Genomic DNA, 22,272 nt, shown 5'->3' on the forward strand with positions numbered 1-22,272 from the left:
TTGCTACAATTGTTGAATTGCAAATTAGGGTTTATAGCTATTAAACCCTAAATGCCAAATTTTCGATTTCTAGGGTTTTGGATCAAAGGGTTTTTTCGAAAACCCTAGCCTCCAAAGAACCCTAATCGAAATTAGGGTTAGGGTTTTGAAAACCCTAGCCTCCTCCCTTGTAAATTTCGAAATATGCTAGAGGATAACTAGGGTTTCTTGTTTTTTGGATAATTGTTACTTAATTAGATTAATTGGATAATTATCCTTACCCTATTTTTCGAAATTAGAGGGATAAGGATTAGGATTAAATTAATTGATTAATTTAATTAGATAATCCTTACAAGATTTAATAATTTGATTAATAGTTAATTAATAGATAAATATTAAATCTAATGAATTGGTTTATTTAAATTTGAATTTAACAGCTTAAATTTCGAAATTTATATAAACCCTTGAAGTTTTAAAAAGTTTTAAAACACACCTTATATATATATTATAATTAAAGGTTTAATATTATATGTATAAGAATATGGTCAGTCAAATCGCTAGTATGCCTCATTCACGAAGCTAATCTATAAGGGGGGTATAAGGAAACTGCCTATAAAATGGTAGTTGAATGGGTGTCCACTCTCACCCACCGCTTCCTTGATTAGTGGAGGGTCGTTAGCAGAACGGATTTGATAGGACAACTACTTCTCATTAAAAGTATAATGATATTAAAGAAAGTACTAGAACATTATTTTCAAAATCCCAACTCTAGTTACTTTAGGAAAAATGTGAAAAGTATGCTAATCCATGAAATTGCACATTATGCTTTATTGGTCGTTAGTGGAGCGTGTGTGGTTAACCAGCACACTAAAAGGCACTAATAAAGAGTAGCAATGGGTATCTCATAATTGTCATTTTGATGGAGCGTGTGTGGTTTACCAGCACATCAATAGTTAATGATAAAGACAATGAGGTTACCAAGCACATTTGCATGGTTATTCACATCTTGTTTGTGATCCTCGGCATCCCAGTCACAAATAGAAGAGCATAATCTGAGAATAAAACATGCCATTGAATAGTTTCAATGTATCTCAAAAGAATTAGGAATTTCACTTCGTTTGTTTCGTCTAATGGTGGAATTGGTGAATCGTCATTCACCTACCTTTATGAAATTTGCACTTGGATCTCGGCATCCCATTTCTAAGTTGTGAATCTTCATAGTTGGATCCTAACCTTGATACTATATCTTTGGGTTATTCTATTAAGGTATCTTGAAATCTAACTAAAACTTTCTTTCTTTTCAGATGTCTACTCCTGGAAACACTTCTGCTTCGTCCTCCTCCAACCAAAACTTCTCTTTGCTCAATATATGCTCCAAAGTCGTTATGGATGGCTCAAACTATAACGATTGGATGCGCAACATCAAGATGGCTCTTCGTTTCGAGAACAAAGAATATGTTCTTGAAAAGGAGCTCAAAGAGCTTGATGAGAATGAAGCTACTCCTGAAGATCTTGCTGCCTACAAGAAACATTACGATGATGCTACCAAAGTGGCATGCATCATGGTGGCAACTATGTCCCCAGAACTGCAGAGGTACTATGAGGACTACTGGCCTTTCGAGATGAACAAGGACCTTATGGAAAAGTACCATAAGCGAGCTCGTCAAGAAAAGTTCGAAGTAGTCAAGTCACTCATGGCTTGCAAGATGAAAGATGGGGAGTCAGTTGTGTCACATGTGCAAAGAATGCAACGCTACATAGAGCGTTTGGTCAAGCTCAATATTCACTTTGATGAGGAATTGGCCATTGACATGGTCTTGAACTCACTTCCTGAATGTTATGGTCAGTTTATTCTAACTTACCATTTGAACAATACTGAGCAGACCTTGGCCCAATTGCACAACTTGTTGCAGACAGCTGAGGCAGGGATGAAAGGTAAAAGTATACCCTCCACACCTGCTAGTGCCCCTGTTTTGGCTATTGGACAGGGAAAGGGGAAAAAGAGGAAAGGTCCTCCCAAGCAAAACTGGAAGAGCAAGGCTCAAGCTGGGTCATCTAGTAATGGCCCAAAGGCTAAGCCCAATGGTTCCACTCCCCATGTTTCTGATCCAAAAGAGGCAGCTTGCTTTTACTGCAACCAAAAGGGGCATTGGAAGAGATCTTGCCCACAGTATCTGCAAGATATCAAGGATGGCAAAGTGAAGCCATCTTCGGCAGGTATTTACACTATTTCCGCTAATAACTCATTATCTTCTCGTTCATGGGTCCTTGATACAGGATGTGGTTTTCATATCTGTTCTGATTTGCAGGGTCTAAAGGAAAGTGAGGAGATAGAGCGAGGAAGGATAAACCTGATCATGGGAAACAGAAAGTCTTCACCAGTAACCAAGATCGGAGTTTATCAGCTTCTGCTTAGTAATGATGTTAGATTAGATTTAATAAATTGTTGCTATTCGTCTGAGATGACGAGAAACATTATTTCATTTCATGCATTGTTCAGACAAGGTTTTACATATTCTTTTAATGATTTGAATGGTTCAATTTCTGTTTATAAGAATGGTGTTTTTATGTTTGAAGCTTTGCCTTGTAATGGTGTGTATGAAACAGTGACTTGTGTTGATAGCCTAGGAAATAGTGTACTTAATATTGACTTGTCTAATAGTGTAGACAAGGCATGCTTGTGGCATTGTCGTCTTGGACACATTAACAAGAAACGCATAGCCCAACTCCAAAAGGATGGAGTGTTGGAATCATTTGACCTAAAGTCAGATGATATGTGTGAGTCTTGTCTTTTGGGAAAGATGACAAAATCACCATTCACAGGGTCTTGTGAAAGAGGTGAAGGTCTGTTGGATCTCATACACACGGATGTGTGTGGACCCTTCAGATCAACTACAAGAGATGCTAATCGATTCTATGTGACCTTCACTGACGATTATAGCAGATATGGATATATCTACTTGATCAAGCATAAGTCAGAAACTTTTGAAAAGTTCAAAGAGTTTAAGCATGAAGTCGAAAATCAATTGGGCAGAAAGATAAAGATACTTAGATCCGATAGAGGCGGGGAGTATCTTAGTATCGAGTTTAACGACTATCTGAAAGAATGTGGGATAGTCTCACAATTGACTCCTCCTAGGACACCACAGTTAAATGGTGTAGCTGAGAGGCGCAATCGAACCTTGTTAGACATGGTTCGTTCTATGATGAGTCGGGCTTCGCTTCCTATTCACTTCTGGGGGTATGCCTTAGAGACAGCCGCCCACATCCTCAATCTTGTCCCTACAAAGAAGGTTGCCAAAACACCTCACGAAATGTGGACAGGGAAAGTTCCCTCGTTAGCACATATTAAAGTCTGGGGTTGTGAAGCTTTCGTAAGACGAGAGACTCACGACAATCTAGCAGCTAGAAGTGAGAAATGTGTTTTCATTGGTTACCCAAAGCAGTCTTTTGGATATTTGTTCTACAGGCTTAGTGAGAACGTGGTCTTTGTAGCACGAAGAGGAGTCTTTCTTGAAAGAGAGCTCATATTCAAAGAGGACAGTGGGAGCACTATTGACCTTGAAGAAATTCAAGAGTCAGCCAATGAGGGAACCTTAGATGACACTAGCACTCAACCAGAGGAAACAGTTCCTGTTGAACCAATTGATAACTCATTACCTCTTAGAAGATCCACTAGGGTGAGTGTGCCACCTGAGTTGTATGGTTTTCATATTACTTCAGATGGTGACACATTCATAAGTGACAGAACACTGGTAAACTTAGATGAACCAGTCACTTATAAGGAAGCAATGGCAGGCCCAGAGGCTTCCAAGTGGAAAGAGGCAATGGACAGCGAGATTAAGTCCATGTATGACAACCAAGTTTGGAATTTGGTTGATAGTGCACCAGGTCGCAAGACAGTTGGGTGCAAATGGATCTTCAAGAAGAAGACAGACATGGATGGGAATGTGCATACATTCAAGGCTCGACTGGTTGCAAAAGGTTTTACTCAAACCCCAGGGGTTGACTATGATGAGACTTTTTCGCCAGTGGCTAAGATTAAATCTATTAGGATATTGCTCGCCATAGCTGCCTTTCATGATTATGAAATCTGGCAGATGGATGTCAAAACTGCTTTCCTTAATGGGAAGTTGGCTGAAGATGTTTACATGAGTCAGCCAGAGGGTTTTGTTGATGCAAAGTTTCCCAATAGAGTGTGCAAGCTTGAGAAATCCATTTATGGATTGAAACAAGCATCTCGCAGTTGGAATCTTTGCTTCCATGAGAAAGTCAAAGAGTTTGGTTTCTCTAGAAGTGAAGATGAGTTTTGTGTGTATATCAAGGCTAGTGGGAGTATAGTAACTTTTCTGGTGTTATATGTCGATGACATATTACTTATTGGTAACGACATTCCAACCTTGAAAGAGGTTAAGTCTTGGCTTGGAAAGTGTTTTGCAATGAAAGACCTTGGAGAAGCTGCCTATATTCTTGGGATTAGAATATTGAGAGATAGAAAGAAGAGACTAATTGGACTTAGTCAGAGCACATACTTGGATAAGGTACTAAAGAGGTTTAGTATGGAAAATTCCAAGAAGGGAGAGCTACCTATCCAGAGCAATACCAAATTGAGTAAGACTCAATGCCCGAGTACAGATGTTGAAATAGATGACATGAGTCGTGTACCTTATGCTTCCGCTGTCGGATCGATCATGTACGCTATGACATGTACTCGCCCTGATGTGGCATTTGCTTTGAGCATGGTCAGTCGCTATCAGGGAAACCCAGGTAGAGCTCATTGGATAGCAGTTAAGAATATACTCAAGTATTTGCGAAGGACAAAGGACTGGGTTCTTGTGCTTGGTGGCAGTGATACTTTGAGAGTAGATGGTTACAGTGATGCCAGCTTTCAGACGGATAGAGATAACTTCCGTTCTCAGTCGGGCTGGGTATTTTTACTGAATGGAGGAGCAGTTACTTGGAAGAGTTCCAAGCAAAATACGGTGGCTGATTCTACTTGTGAATCAGAGTACATTGCAGCAAGTGAAGCGTCGAAAGAAGCAGCTTGGTTGAGGAACTTCATCGGGGATCTCGGAGTTGTTCCAACCATCCAGGAGCCTATGGAACTCTTCTGCGATAATGAAGGAGCGGTTGCCTTGACAAAGGAACCGAGAGATCATGGTAAGACCAGACATATCGACAGAAAGTACCATTTCATTAGACATAGAGTTGAAGAAGGCCATCTTATAGTAAAGAGGGTGTCATCTGAAGATAACCCAACAGATCCCCTCACAAAGGGTCTGAGTAGGGCTAAGCATATTCAGCATGCTCGGAGCATAGGACTGAAAGATGATATTAGTTTTAGTAGTTAGATTAGTTTTTGAAACTTGTAACAAAGTAAATGTAATTGACTTTTGGTGATTAAATAATAAAGTATTATTTATAAGTTTGGCTACTACCTTTTGTCAATTGTTTATTACTGTGTTTCATATTTTGCATGTTTTACTTCCTGAATAATGAGATTATTCAAACTCCACAGTCGCTCGTACTCTTGGAAGTAAGTAGTGAATTAAGACTGTCATGAATTGGATTGCAGATTGTCTAAGGATAGACATGGCAATAGAATTGCTGCAATGTTCATGAGTACTCAGAAATTGAGATTTGAGTATTGGATAAACCCACGCTCAGAGTATTACTTCATGGAATTCATCACGAGTAATACTGAGACGATAATATCTTATAATCTTGAAACGAAGATATATGAGTTGTAATTTACAAGTCGGTTGTGCATTGGTGATACGAAAACGCATCAGTAACTTGGTGTTATAAAACGTATTGTCATGCATAATTTGATGAGTAAAAGATACAAGCATATGAGTCAACGTTTATTCGTTCCTTTTGCCCTAACAGGAAAAGCGATATCTGTGGGCCCCTCGATGATTTGGTGTTGACTTATGTGCTGGGCCCAGCCAGGACTAAATTGATGTGTTCGATTAGAAGTCCTACATCATCACAAATCAGGAATCGGGAAACATAGATTCTGGACAAACAGATTGATTACATTCCATGTCTTTTGTCTGGGGATATCAAGCAGAACGAAGGGTTATATGATCACTTATCTTAGGACACGTAACTGACTGGGTCAGAGTTCGGCAGCAGCTTTTAGAAGCTACAATTTGCTGGTCAAATTTAGAAGGCATACTAGCAATTATAGTTACAGACTTATCCAAGTGGGAGACTGTTGGATTAGGTGTCTAAGCCCATAACTATAATTGGTATGTACTTGAATTGACAGCAGCACAGTCCTTTTGGGTTGCCCTCAACCTAGCAACTGGACAAGGAAATTATGAAAGGAGAGATATTAATTTATAAGATTAATAAATTAATATATATATATATATATATATATATATATATATATAAATGATTTATTAATATGTTAATGGATTAATATATTAATTAGAAATCATTATGTTTAATTAATTGTTAGCCAGAAATTAATCAGAATTGATTTTGGGGTTAAAAGAATTAATTATAAGGTGCAGGGACTAGTTTGCAATTATCTAATAGTTGAGTGGAAGGCTCTAGAACCCCCTTGGAAGAGGGTGGACGAAATCTTTAGGGGAAACCCTAATAATTTCGTCCATAGGGGCTTGGATAAGGCCCTTGGGTTTGCTTAGGCCCTAAGCAAAGGATAACTAGGGTTTCCCTTAAACCCTAGATCCCTCAGCTATATAAGGAGCCTCCTGGTTCATGTTTTTGGTCACTCTTTCTTTTGAAGAAACCCTAAGGCCGAGATTTTGCATACTCCCTCTCCTCTCTCTCTCTTCTACTTTCCTTCTTGCTAGTTTGGGTGTGACTCCATTAGAGGCATTACACTTGTGGTGCTAAAGCTTCCAAGAAGATCAAGATCAAGATCAAGGGAATATCAATTGTTTGCTATAACAATTGAAAGGTATGTAAACCCTAAACCCTAGTTTACTATTTTCGATAATAGCCTCTCTCCTCTAGGGTTCTTGTATTGCAATTCAAAGTTGTATGTTCAATAGTTAAAACATAGATCCAAAGTAGGTTGCATGTGAACTTAGGAATTGTTTTTCTAGTTTATTTGTTTTACCTAAAACCCTTTACTAATATCATAGAAGATGACATAACCGCAACATCTGGAGGAATACTGACCCCCTTCTGCTGATATGACCAATCCTGCTATCCTGTAGCAGCCTAAACCCTTGGAGTGATAAACTCCCTCGTGTACTTTCTCGTACGCGCTGCACTGACTCAGGCCCTGCTAGCCCTTCACCCGATGATCAGAAGTCATGGGTCTCCTCCCGGGACCCTCTACTATACGCACTTAGCACGAACCTTTTCTCAAAGTGCTCCAAATCGATCTCGTATCTATAAACTCTTGGAAGTCATATCCTTTAGGGTCTGACACCCTGTCACGCTCGCTAGCTCACTTGCCAATGGCCAAGCTGTAACACTGGAACATCCTCTGTCCCCAAACTGGGTCACGAACTCTTCCCTGAAGCTTCTTAGATTCTCCAAGACTCTCACTGATTCGAGTATGGATCCTGTGCTTTCAGTAGTACGGGCCCAATACTACCTTCCACACCTATCCATACCTTCCTCAGCAATCCTCTCGGATCCTCCAAGTCACTTCCTCAATCTGACACACTCAAGTCTCACTAGACCTTGCTACTAACCCACTGAAACGTATCCTAGGCTTTCCTAGGCTCCCAAACTCACCCAGTCCTCAGTTGCTGAAAGATTCCCGGTAATGTCAACTAGCTACCTCATGAATATAGTCACATGCAACAGAGATCAGATAATCCTTCGAGTAAAAGACCCATCCCTAGAACGGTTGGACTCAGACAAGAGCTGCGCAATAGGGTCAAGTCTCTCACTCTGAGATTATCCGGCCTGTGTCCCATGTGACTTAGCATATTCACTTAATAGTTAGCTCACATTACTAAGAGTCCCACAAAGCACAAAGTAAGCAGCATTCAGACAATGGAAAATCTAACCATCATATTCCAATCAAATCATTCTATCCCCTAATCAGGAATCTGAACATGCAATTCAAGGGCTCATACAATCAGGCATAACCTAAACAGGCTATCCTATCACTGACTGATCAGTACTAGCATGCAAGTCTACAAGCACATACAATAGGCATATAAGGCATCCTCTTAGATCCTTAACCCTAATCTAGCATGCAATTCTCATAATCATATCATATCATACCATAACATAACATGTATGGGTATCTTGGGGAAAACTTACTTCAGCTCGGCTGATTGTACGCATCACACACTTTGTTCTTCTCAAAGTTCTTTTCTCTTTTCAGATTCTTTTCAAACTCCTTTTTATAAAATGGTTTTTCTTTTGAAAATTTTCATACCAAGCCCTTAGTTTGAGTTCAGACACACCCGAGAGTATGTCCGAATCCCTCAAACCAAGGCTCTGATACCAACTTGTAACATCCCAAAATTCAAGGCCAAAAATTTCATTTTTAAATAAGTCATTACATAAAACCATTAGTGTAAAAACATTCATGATAATGTATCGTGTCAAAACCAAGTGCTAATAATCAAAAATATAATTCCATGAAACCATATCAGAGTGTACTCCCATGGATCTCGTGTGCGGAAAACATAGTGTGATGTGCTGCGATCAAGCCGGCTCCTTTCCTTTGAAAACGAGTACCTGAAACCAAAACTGTAAACCGTAAGCACAAAGCTTAGTGAGTTCCCCCATCATACCTCATACCATACAATCACATAGCATACATACTGCCGGGCAATTCTGGGGTCCCCGACCTGCCCGGTACGGCCATTCTGGGGTGCCGACCTACACATGCGGCCATTCTGGGGTGCCGTCCTACCCGTGTTAAGCCATTCTGGGGTGCTGACCTACCCATGTCAAGCCATTCTGGGGTGCTGACCTACCCATGTCAAGCCATTCTGGGGTGCTGACCCACCCGTCAGTCCTAACAACCGACCCTCGAGGGCTATTCCACCCCTACTGCTACTATCACATATATCATAACATAAACATACTATCAGACATATCTGGGGTGTCCGAACTACCCTTCGGTCCTAACAACCGAACTTGGGGACTGTTCCCCTCCTACTACCACTATCACATATAACGTATCATGCCAGAATATAAACATATCATCACATACTGTCAGACATATCTGGGGTGTCTGACCTACCCTTCGGTCCTAACAATCGAACTCTACTACTATCACATATAACATATCGTGCAAGCATATAACATATCAGGTAGTAGCAAACCTAGATGATATCACAAAGACAATCATCTAACATACAACTCCTACTGGTGGGCCGGCATTGTGGCCGTAGACCCACCGCTACTGTAAGGTAACTCATCTCACATTGCTGAAGTCCCGTAGACACAATCCCACACTGCAGAAGTCCCGCAGACTCGACCCCAGCTGCTGGATGACAGATTCCCGAACTGTCAACACCAAAATAACACCCAATTAATAATTGGGTCCCATTACATAACCATAAGTACATTCTTTGGATAATTACTACATTACCCCTAGCTTGGCTTATTCAAGCCCAAGGCCCAACCCATAGGCCCAAAGTCAATTAGGAATCAAAGTCCAACATATGGCCCAATTTTCCAAATTGGGCCCATTTTTAAGGCCCAACATTGTATAATCATTAAGGCCCAAACTGTGGCCCATCTATGGCCCAATTTTCCAAATTGGGCCCAAACCCCTTACATGGGCCTTACCCTAGGCCCATTAAATTATTCTAGACCATTTGCTTGATCTTGGATGGCCCGTTACTAATCCAATCATCAAGGCCAAAATGGAAGGCCCAATAATAAACCCAAGTGAAATTAGGGTTTTACATAAAATGGTGATTAGGGTTAAGTTTTCTCACTTAACCCATTAAGGACTTAATCCATTAAGTCCATTATTACTTAGATTAATTTCTTGCCAATGATTATTATTTAATAAATCCAATTATTAAATAATTCCCGTGTGTCCCGATTAATTCCCCAAATTAGGGTTTTATTGGCATTGTGGTTCTTCCGACCCAAATGCTAGCCCATATATCAATTTATTGGGCTTTTAGGTCCATTAGGGCTTTATTGGGCCTACTAGGCCCACTAGAATGTCATTAAGCCCATTAGGGTTTTTCTTAGGCCCATTAGGCTTCATTGGGCCCATTAGGGTTTCAAGCACCCTAAACGAATCAACTAAACAAGACAAGCACACCGCCACCCGACCCGGCGGCCAGTGGAGGCAGCCACCACCCTAAGGTGGTGGTTCTCGGTTTTTCTTTCATTAATCCAATTTGTTACAGTTACAATGCCCAACCGATCAACACACGCACACCCTAATCTAATTACAAACACATACACACAAAAATACACCCACCTATGGTGGTACACGGCGGCAGCCACCACCTCACGGTGGTGGCAGTGGCGGTCTTCCTCACTTTCCGGCCTAGCATCTCCCTTACAACATCCGGCCACTACATACATACAACCCCACGAACACCAAACACAGCTAGCACACCCGAACACACACCCAAAACGCGCACACAGCCACCCTCCTCACGGTGGCCGGTGGCAGCAAACGAAGTGACAAGGCGGCAGCCACTATGGCTGGCGGCCATGGTGGTTCTTCGCGGTTACCAGCCAACAAGCTATCACAGTGCACAAGGTCCAAAAGCCAGTACCCACCAGGTGGCGTAACGAACGACGGAAATGGCACCCTAATAACCGGCGGCGGTCGCTGGATCATAGCAGCAACAAACGCCAAGCGTCCGGCGACGTCTTTTCTTCGACGGGGACGGGTAGCGACGACAACCGAGGAGTACAATGACGGCGCTTCAGTGAGATGGCTTGCGAACGAGGTTTAACTCGACTGGTATCGGCGGCGACGCTTGGAAAGGAACAAGAAGGGAGGTGGTGGTGCGAAACCCACCGAGCACAGCAATGGCAGCCTCACATCTAAGTTTCCGGCAACCCACGACGATCTAAGCCATTCGCGACTTCTCCGGCGGCAGGAGGGTTGGTGGAGCTGTGGAGAATGTGAGAAGGAGGGGTGACGACTCATTCTCCCGCTAGGGTTAGGGTTCTCAAGGGATATATACCCGGCACATAATGAATCTTTTCCATATTAACACTTTCGGTCCCTTCCCACCAATCTTTTCCAATTAAATACAAATCTTACCTTTTAGACCCCAACATTAAAAATCTATTACAACTTAGGTGCAGAATTTACCAATTTAACCCCTGCTTCCATAATTCTTCACAAATTCGGTTTCTAATTTACCAAACAGCCCCTTAGCCCCAAAATCTCTTCAAATGAAGTCCCAGAAGTTACCATTTAGTCCCTGACTTCATTAATACTTACATATTAAGTCCATATTTTCACTTTTAAACCCCAATCTCTTAAAGTGTGACGATTAGCTCCACGAGACCATCACTACGCATATATAGATATTTATTTTAGGGCTACCATTCATTCATTATTTTGTTTATTTGACTAAATAATTAAACGAGTGTTACAGATATTAAAATAGTTAGAGGAGCTCTAACACATTCCCTTAATTAAAGTCACAAAATCAATGAAGCATATAATCTTATGAAAATTAATTAGCTTTGAGTTCTAAGAGTTACCAAGTCCATAAGATAATCAAATGCTTACATTATCATTATGGAGGAAACATTCCCATGGTTTAAATGAAATGAAAACAAACATAGAAACCATTTGCTGCTTACCAATCTCAAAGACCATTACTTAACCAAGAAATTGATCAACAAAAATATATGTTTATTCTTCTAAGCTCATGATCAAAGATAAACAAACATAAAAAGATGTTTAACTAGAGAACATTTCCATAAACTTTAACCACAAGGTAATAATAGTCTTCAAAACAACCAATCATCCATCAGATTAAACCCTAATAAACCAAATGAGAATTTAGCCAAGCATGGCCAAGATAGAAGAAATACAAGGTAGTTTAGTGGTACCAAACATTGTTCTAGTTGCAAGATGGAAAGAAATTACACCAATCTTCTAAATCATCCAATTCTTCCAAACCCTTCTTGAGAGCAAAAAATGGAGTCCTTCCCAGTGTTGTAAAACTCGCCGAGCTGACCGATTACTCGTCCGACTACTCCCTACTCGTCCCCTTAGCGATACGAGTTACAAAATCCGAGTACTCTCCGATCGACCCCTTACTGAAGTGAGCAGTGTTGTAAAACTTGGCCAACTCGATGATTAATATGTATAATATATTTAATGATTTATTATTTAACACACACACATATGATTATTACTACATATATATCTTAAATCTTTAGTAATTATTCACAAAGTGAGACCATTGTGTGTTTTTCAGTTTTTGTGTATTCACATGTATCTAATTTTGTTATATATTTCAATCAACTTATGGTTTTAACTGATGATTTTGACATATATAATTTCCCTAAAAATATTTCGACATGAATTACCGAATCCGAGTACTCCCCGAGTACTCCTGAGTACTCCCGAGTACTCGCTACTCGGTAGTCGGCCGAACAGGTACCGAGTAGCGAGTTCTACAACCATGGTCCTTCCTCAAAGTGTTTATGATGCAAAAATGCTTCAAATCTCCAGTAAAAGGGTTCATTTCTGGATTAAAAAAGTTGCTAAAAGCCACCCACCAACCTTCCACAAATAGAGTCAACAAGTCAAAACCCGGGTTCACTTCACCACTCTTCATGTGGACCGCGTATGGATCCACGCGGACCGCATGGGTCACGTTGAATGCATGCTTTGGCCCATTACAAATACCATCCAGCCCAATCTTCTAACTTATGCTCCAACCCATTTGTGCAAGTTCTTGATAGCCCAATTGTGCCATTCCAAAGCTCTTCCAAGATGCTCCAATGCTCCTTTAATCTTCTATAGCTCGAATTCTCGTCGTCCCGCTCGAAATTTAAGTCTGACGCGCTTTCTTGTTTATGTTGACACCAAGCCCAATTGCACCACTTCAAGCCCATAAACAAATTGCAAGCCTCCAGCAGTCCCACACTCCTTCCACGCCTCCAATAATAAAAAATCTTCGATAAATCCTGCAATTAAGCTCTAAAGACTGGAAAACACCCGGTAAAGGAGAAAAATAACAAAAAGAGAAAATATGCATGAAGGTTAACTAAAATGAGATGGTTTTGACTAAAAATAAACTATGAAAAGAAGTAATAAAAACGAAACTATCATTAAATCCATATATGACCCATCAAATTTGACAGTAATGGTGTTCTAAGCAAAAAAGGTATGTCAAAAATAAGTGTTAAAATTAGTACATTTTTAAAACTTTATTCTGTTTTGGTAGAAATTAACATGGTCAAACATTATATGGCATGATTATGTGTCTTTATGTGGTCCTTTTCTTATTGTCTTGAGATCATATTTCAAGAATAATCGGTGATCAGTATCATAAGGATGATGTAAGTCCACATATTCTAGACTTCAAACATTTTTCCTACTTCTTTATTCTCATTTGTGATTAATGGAAGAGATTGTTTATGACATCATATTTAACAAATCTAGTTTTATGCCATGTTGACATGTTCTTATAAATGAGTTTTATTCTAAGTCACTTAATTTGAGTAGGCAACACATGGAGATATGCATCAGGTGGTTACACAGCTGCAACATTTGATATCATTGTCCACAGGATGGAGGTTGTTGAAGGTTATTGGATTGTAGAGACTACCAAGGATACAAGTAAATACCAAATTAATTTTTAAAATCTGGGATATATCATATATGATGGATGTGAGCATGTATTGGTTAATTAATTGTACTTGGAAGCAGTACATATCAACATACAATTTCGTTTGGAGATTTTGATTGGGATTTCATTTGTAAAAAATGGGTTGTTTTGAAATGCGTTTGGAAATGTTCTCGTTCGCTGACCTGGAATTTCGTTATCTCGTATTAACTGATTGAATTAGTAACTTTATGGAATGAATATTGGTTAATGAATATCACAACTCGAAGAACGCTATGAACCTTAATTATACGCTTGATGAAGATGTTCGATTTAATTAGGTTTGGAGACCAGATAAAAACACGCCCCATAATAAAGAATGCTATGTAAACACATTTAACCTGTTATAGCTATAATCACATGTCCAACTTGTTGATTTTGAGATATAGTTGAAACTTAGATGGCATTATTCAAAAGAAAATCTATGATTTATCCACAAACCGTACAAACTATGGTAATATGTTTATAGTTTGCCCTACAAATTTATATATTTGTAATAAAAGTTGGTGTTAACTTGGTGATATTGGTGTTGATAAATAACTGATGAAAACCTACAATCAATAATATTTCAATGGTAAAATTAAGGACAATGTTAATCAATATTTATAGTTTACTTTATCTAAGATTATTAGAACTCTTTTCAGCACCCAAGTTTCATTTTTGTTTCATTCTTTTAATAATTTTTATTTTTTTTTTAGAAAAAATCCCGGTCATCTCTGATAAAAAAAGGAAAAAAAATGGATCAAGTTAAATAGATAGTAAACAAACACAAGATGAAACACAAGAAAAATAAAATAAAATGTTTAAAGAGTTTCCAATAATTCAAACCTCTCAAGAAATAGAAGACAAAAATGACATAAATACTCCACACACCCTGACGACTCTTGCAGCCATATGTGTGATGATGAGTTAAGGGTCGTGATTAACATCAAATGTGTTACCTTGTTGCAATCAAGTGGCACGTATAGGTGGAAATGACGTTTGTACCCCTGTTTATACTCCAAACTACTAAAACATATGCATAAAACCATAAATCTAGACTAACAACTCATAAAACTTCAAGTTTAAGACTTACAATGGTCCATCAAGTGCTTGGCTTGATTTGCTTCACAAACACAAATCCTTCTCCTTCAAGGTGTAAATACAAGCAAAAAAGGCTCAAAACTTAAGTAGAAATGGTGGAGGGACAACACGGAGGCTAGGATTAGGATTTGCTCCCGCTGATGTGATGGAGGATGCAAATCTAAAACACGAAGATGGTTCCTTTAAATACGGGATTAAACCCTAAAGCGAAGTGGGCTTGAGCTGCCCAAAATTCAGGTCGTGAATACTTAAAGGTTGTATCATGATTGTTTGGTTGAGTTTATGTTTTCAGACCACCAACCCGTCAATCCGAACCTAACCGACCTACTTTTCACTGATGTTTCCCTCCATCTTCTCCACGACTGCACATCACCTTCCTCCTCCAGGAAGCCCACGTTCGGAGCCACCACCTCCGGCGAGTCATCCACTGCCGCCCAAGGCTCCTCGCCTCTGACGTCAAAACCCACATCCGCCCCACCCTCTACTTCCCCCGGGGTATAATCTGTATTTCAGAGATTAAGAAACACACCCACCTCCCACAAATCGAATTACTTCCACGAAAACTTCGGAATCTCCTATGCTGACAGGGGCGGCGGAAGAACAACGCCGAAGGAGGAAGAAAGGTTAGCTAGTTTTGTTCCTGCGTCCTCTATAAATTTAAGTGAAGGTTTGTTTACGAGGGTATATTTGTCTTTCCAGTATTTTTTCAGTGGATGATAAAAATATCTGAAAAATCAGTTCCTTTTTATATATTTGTCAAACCCTTTTGCATCTGAAAGTCGTCCACCACTCATATACATTTACACTGTATTCAGTAAATCCTATTTCTTCTTATTTGCTAATTCCCATCATTCTGAAATCAAAACCCTGCAAAGCGATTTTTCCCTTTTCCGGATTCCAATGACTGAAATCGCGGCTACTGCAGTTATCACTGTGCTGTGTGAGAAGCTTATCTCTGGTGATTTGATGAAGCTGGCATGATCCAAAGGGATTGATTGCCAGCTGAACAAATGGAAGAACACCTTGCCCATGATTCAAGCCGTGCTTGGTGATGCTAGCCAGAAGCACATAACAGTCCCAGGTGTTCAATTATGGGTGAACAATCTCCAGGATTTGGTTTACGACATAGACAACGTACTCGATGATTTGGCCACCGACGCTCTGCGACGCAAGTTGAATCAAGAAGCTCTAGCCAGCACCAGCACTAGTAAGGTATTGAAGATCATCCCAACTTGTTGTACTAATTTCACTCCTCGCAATATTATGTATGGTCAGAAGATGAGTTCTAGACTAGACGAGATCACCACCAAATTGGATGATCTTATTGTGCTGAAAAATAATCTGGGTTTGAATGTGAATGTTGAAAGGTCAAATATGACCGAAAGACGGTTAGAGCAAACTTCACTGGTTGATGAGTCCAAAATCATGGGTCGTGAAGGGGATACAGAGGCATTGATGGGGAAGTTGTTGGGTAATGAAGAAAGTGATCAAAATGTGAGCGTATTGACGATAGTTGGAATGGGTGGAATAGGCAAAACCACTCTTGCTAAACTTTTATATAACGAGCAGAAAGTGAAGGATCACTTTGAAGTCAGGGTATGGGTTTGTATTTCTGAAGAGTTTGATGTATTTAATATTTGCAATGCTATTTTTGAAGCTTTAGGTGGGGAGAACAAAAGATTCTCTAATCTTGATCCGCTTCATGTAGGCCTCAAAGAAAAACTTTTAAAGAAGAGGTTCCTACTTGTTCTAGACGATGTCTGGAACGAAGACCACAGTAAGTGGGAGCTCTTGCAAAGCCCTCTTCTTGTAGGGGCACCTGGAAGTAAAGTTATTGTTACAACCAGGAGTACCAGGGTTGCATCCGTGATGGACTCACAAGAAACTTACCCTCTGGACATTTTGTCGAATGAAGATGCTCTATCATTATTTGCTCAACACGCGTTAGGAGAAAAAAACTTTGACAAACATCCGACACTTAAGTTGCTTGGTGAAGGTATCCTGAAGAAATGTGGTAGACTGCCTTTGGCTTTGAAAACACTTGGGAGGGTCGTGAAGGGATATAAAAATGGTGATGAATGGGAGAAGTTGTTAAACAGTGAGATATGGGATATAGAGGACGGAAGTGAAATTCTTCCAGCTCTAAGAATAAGCTACTATCATCTCCCTCCATATTTGAAGCAATTGTTTGCATATTGCTCCTTATTTCCCAAGGACTATGTGTTTGACAAGAAAAAATTAATTCTACTGTGGGTTGCAGAAGGATTTTTGTCCCAATCAAAAGGAAACAAGTCAATGGAGTTTTTAGGTCATGAGTATTTTGAAGAGCTAGAGTCAAGATCATTTTTCCAACATTCAACGAGTGACGAGTTAGGATATACGATGCATGACCTGATAAATGACTTGGCCACAAGTGTTGCAGGAGAGTTTTCATTTAGATTGGATGGTGAGGTGGATGTATCCGACACTAATGAAAGTTTTGATAAGTTTCGTCACTTTTCACTTGTAGGTCCAATATCATATAGAAAACTTAACGAATTACAAAGATCTAAACGCTTGCGGACTTTCTTACTAATGTCAGTTGCTTGTAGAAATTGTTCGTAAACTATTTCTTTTATTGCTGTATAGTGTAGGTATATATATTGATAGTATAGGGTCCTCATTGTAACATAATATAACTGGTGTATTATTTATACGTATGGAATGCATTGGAAACCCTAACGGTTATTTTCACAAACCAACATGGTATCAAGCCAAGGGTTATTCTATGGCCGCATGAAACCATCGACAATCATCTAGTGTCGATTTTTTTTTTCTTCTTCATCCAGCCGCTGCCTCTTGAAGAATTCACATCAGCAGAAAACTCACCACTCGCTGCTGTTCCCTGTTCATGTCAACTCTCACGGATTGGTGCTAGTTATCTTGCTACAATCCCTCTGCCAAAGGTTAGTGTTCTGATTTTATTGTGTGTTTTTTATTCCACGGGCTCTGTGATTTTCTGGTATTATGACAACCCCTGCTGCCACATCTGTCACAGCCCCACCAGCTCCTACATCACTACAGCTAGTTTATGCTCTAGCAAATGTGTATAATCAGTTCAGTTTCAAACTCACTACCGATGGGTCAAAATACAAGCTTTGGTGCAGAATTTTTCAAGACATCTGCAAAGGTGCTAAGGTCCTCGGACACATCATAGGTAAATCTAAGCCCTCCAGTGATCATGATGAAGACTGGGAATCTATTGATGCACGTGTTAAGTCGTGGTTCTACTCCACCTGTGACCCCCCGTGTACTCCAAATTATTACCAGTGATGACTGTACAGCGAAAGATTTATGGGACAACTTGCATGAATTTTTTCTTAACAATAAAATGCCAAGGATGCTTCAATTACAGGAACAGTTTCGTAACACCCGCAAAGGCACATCTTCCATTACCGACTACTGTCATAATCTCAAGAATTTAGCTGAAGCTCTCGCCGATGTCGATTCTACAATAAATGAAACAGAACTAGTGATGCAAATCTTACGTGGACTACCCTCCTCATACCAAAGCATCATCGATGTTGTCACCAATACGAACCCTTTTCCTACATTTTTACAAGCTAAGAACATGCTTCTTGTTCATGAGGGTCGCGAAGACAATCCCGATCATGTTGTTGAGTCAATTCCCAGCCCAGCTTTATATTCCAGTGTCAATAATTCTGGAAAATCTAAGACAAAGTGGAATAAAAACCGTAATAATCATCGGGGCTCTTCCAAAGGGGGGGGGGGGGTAATTCTAGCATATATTCTAGTACTAATCATGTTTCAGGTACGAGTTCGTGTCAACAATCTCAATTTGCAGGTGTTATGGGATCACATCCAAGTGTCAACAATCTCAATTTGCAGGTGTAGCAAGTTCAGATGCCGGTTCGTCTCCACAGCAACCCATGTATTACTACAGCCAATCGGGCCAGCCTTCACCCTCACCAGTGCTTGGCACACTTTCTGTCGGATCAGCCCAGCAAGTGCTACAGCAGCCGCTCCAGCCCAACATGCCGCTCCAGCCCGCTGCTCCCATGCCGCAAGCTTATCCGCATCAGTTTTTCTATGGGCAGCAGCTCATGTCAACGCAGATCAGGCCCCCAGGCCAAGTCGCAACAGCCCAGAGTTTTCCGCCTTCACCCTCCTTTTTTGGCAGCCACACCTCAGCTAGATCACAACAACAACAACCAACCGATCTCTCATCCGTGTTTCAGGCCATGTCAGTTCAACCGCCTCCCGATAATCACTACTACATGGATACCGGTGCGAGCGCCCACATGTCTTTTAACCAAGGTAACATGTCTACTCTAACACCATGTAATTCTAGATCTATTATGGTTGGTAATGGTGCAATCCTTCCGGTTACTTACATTGGTCACTCCTTTCTTCCTAACTCTCAAAACAAACTTCATTTAAATGATGTTCTGGTTTCAAATCAAATGGTCAAAAATCTTATCTCTGTTCGTAAATTTACTACTGATAATTGGGTTTCTGTTACATTTGACCCGTTTGGTTTTGTTGTGAAGGATCTTAATACAGGTTCTCTTCTCCAACGTGTCGACAGTGTCAGTGATTTGTATCTGTGCCACCCTTCATCTCCATCCAAGGCTCTTGTCACGGTCTCTCTTCCTACATGGCATCGACGTCTTGGTCATCCTGGATCCTCAGTGCTTAGTTTTTTGCATTATCGTAATTTTATTTCTAGCAACTCGAATAAGCTCCCACTTTGTCATGCATGTCAACTTGGGAAATATAGTCGTTTGCCTTTCTCTTCATCTACGTCTAAAACTTCTCGTGTTTTTAAGCTTATACATTCTGACTTATGGACATCACCTGTTATAAGCTCCGATGGTTTTAAGTATTATATTTTATTTTTGGATGATTTTTCTCATTTCTTATGGGTTTATCCTTTGCGTGCAAAATCTGAAGTTTATTCCATTTTTTGTAACTTTAGAATGTATGTCAAAAATCAATTTAAAACAGACATCCAATCTTTTCAGTGTGATAATGGACGTGAATTTAACAACCGATTACTTCTTTCTTATTTCCAAACTAATGGCATTTCTGTTCGTTTCTCATGTCCGTACACGTCACCTCAAAACGGTAAAGCCGAAAGATCCATTCGCTCCATCAACGATATTTTGCGCACGTTTCTGTTTCAGGCGTCTCTTTCCACCAAGTTTTGGGTAGAAGCTCTTCACACCGCCGTTCACACCCTTAATCTTCTTCCTACCACCACCATTTCCTATAAAACCCCGTTTGAGGTTCTATTTGGTTTTTTTCCTACTTATGATCATTTGCGTGTCTTTGGTTGTCTATGTTATCCAAACACCAGCGCCACAGCTCCACACAAACTCTCACCTCGTTCGAGTGCATGTGTTTATCTTGGCCCTGCTTCTGATCATAAAGGCCATAAATGCCTTGATCTCATCACTCAGCGTGTCATTATCTCTAGACATGTGGTATTTGATGAAGACCATTTTCCCTACTCTGAATTTCACGTTGCTCCCAGTAATTCTGAGCTAGACTCCATTGTTCAGGATGATGATGACTCTCTTTCTCCTCTAGTTGCATCTCCTGAGTGTGTTGCGTCTGCTCCCGCAACTACGACACCCTCTCCTTCCGCTACACCAGCGTCACCCCCTCTGACACCGCCTACTGGTTCCCCACATGTGCCTCTATCTTCTGTAGCGCCTGTGCCTCCTGTCGCTTCTTCTACGGTCTCTGGTCACCCTATGACTACCCGTTCTAAGACTGGTTCCCTGAAGCCGCGTACACTCTTTAATTTGTCTGCTATATCTCCCATTCCTCGTTCCACTGCTCAAGCCTTGTGTGACCCCAATTGGAAGATTGCCATGGATGCTGAAATGGCTGCTCTTGACTCCAATCACACCTGGGACTTGGTTCCCCGTCCCCCTCAGGCTAGCATTGTTGGCTGTCGTTGGCTTTATCGGCATAAATTTGACTCCCGTAGTCAACTAGATCGCTACAAAGGGCGTCTCGTAGCCCAAGGTTTCTCTCAGCAACCGGGAATTGACTTCGATGATACCTTTAGTCCGGTTGTTAAACCGGCTACTATTCGTAGTGTCCTTAGTATTGCTGTCCAGAACTAGCTGAAGTGTCAATCTCCAGGCTATGTACATCCGCAGCATCCCGATTATGTCTGTCGTTTACGCAAAGCTCTGTATGGTCTCAAACAGGCACCCCGTGCCTGGTACCAACGGTTTGCTGTATACATTTCCTCGCTAGGTTTCAAGAGTAGTCTCTCTGATAGCTCTCTTTTCACCTTTCACCGTGGACATGAAACAATATATCTTCTTCTTTATATTGATGATATTGTTCTCACTGCATCTAGTCCATCACTCATCACCCGAGTTATCACCCGTCTCTCCAATGAGTTTGCCATGACAGACTTAGGACCGTTATCTTTCTTTCTCGGCATTTCTGCTGCACGCACTTCCACTAGTCTTTTTCTTTAACAGACAGTTTTTGCAAGAGAGATTCTTGCTCGCGCTGACATGCTCTCTTGTAATCCGTGTAGCACTCCGACGGACACAAAAGCTAAGCTTTCTTCAGAAGGAAAGCCCGTCTATGATCCGACCTTGTATCGAAGTCTTGCAGGTGCATTACAGTATCTGACTTTCACTCGCCCTGATATTGCGTACGCTGTTCAGCAGGTCTGTCTCTTCATGCATGACCCACGTGAACCTCACTTCTATGCACTCAAAAGAATCTTACGCTACATTCAGGGTACTATAGGTCATGGTCTTTACATTCGCCCGTCTTATGTCGATCGTTTGGTTGCGTATTCTGATGCTGACTGGGCCGGGTATCCCTCAACATGCCGGTCCACCTCTGGGTTCTGCGTTTATCTTGGGGATAATCTTGTTTCATGGTCTTCAAAACGTCAACATGTTGTATCACGGTCTAGTGCCGAAGCCGAGTATAGGGGGGTAGCTAATGTTGTCGCTGAAGCCTCTTGGCTTCACAATCTTTTACTCGACCTGTCTTGTCCCTTAACTCGTACTACTGTTGTGTTTTGTGACAATGTGAGTGCTATGTATTTAGCATCTAATCTAGTTCAGCACCAACGAACCAAACATGTGGAAATATATTTACATTTCGTTAGGGAACGTGTTTCCATTGGTCAGGTTCGCGTTTTGCATGTTCCATCTGCACACCAGTTTGCTGATATATTTACAAAGGGTCTTCCTACATAGTTATTTACAGATTTTCGTAACAGTTTAAGCGTTCGTGAACCGCCCGCTCAAACTGAGGGGGAGTGTTCGTAAACTATTTCTTTTATTGCTGTATAGTGTAGGTATATATATTGATAGTATAGGGTCCTCATTGTAACATAATATAACTGGTGTATTATTTATACGTATGGAATGCA

At 40.6% G+C, this 22,272-nt stretch overlaps 1 protein-coding gene across 1 annotated transcript; it reads left to right on the top strand.

Moving 5' to 3' along the window:
• Positions 1-15,630: 15,630 nt before the first annotated feature.
• On the top strand, positions 15,631-17,589 carry LOC145163789 (putative disease resistance RPP13-like protein 1). The gene has a single exon (XM_079082561.1). It carries the CDS (start codon positions 15,882-15,884, stop codon positions 17,454-17,456), a length of 1,575 nt encoding a protein of 524 aa, XP_078938687.1. The 5' UTR covers positions 15,631-15,881; the 3' UTR covers positions 17,457-17,589.
• Positions 17,590-22,272: the final 4,683 nt, after the last annotated feature.

Source organism: Lactuca virosa, chromosome 1 (genome assembly GCF_052849685.1).
Source record: "Lactuca virosa cultivar CGN04683 chromosome 1, Lactuca_virosa_CGN04683_v6, whole genome shotgun sequence".
NCBI classification, from domain to species: Eukaryota; Viridiplantae; Streptophyta; class Magnoliopsida; order Asterales; family Asteraceae; genus Lactuca; species Lactuca virosa.

Coding starts and splice junctions, on each gene's coding strand:
- LOC145163789 (XM_079082561.1), top strand. CDS start 15,882: ATGATTCAAGCCGTGCTTGGTGATGCTAGCCAGAAGCACATAACAGTC.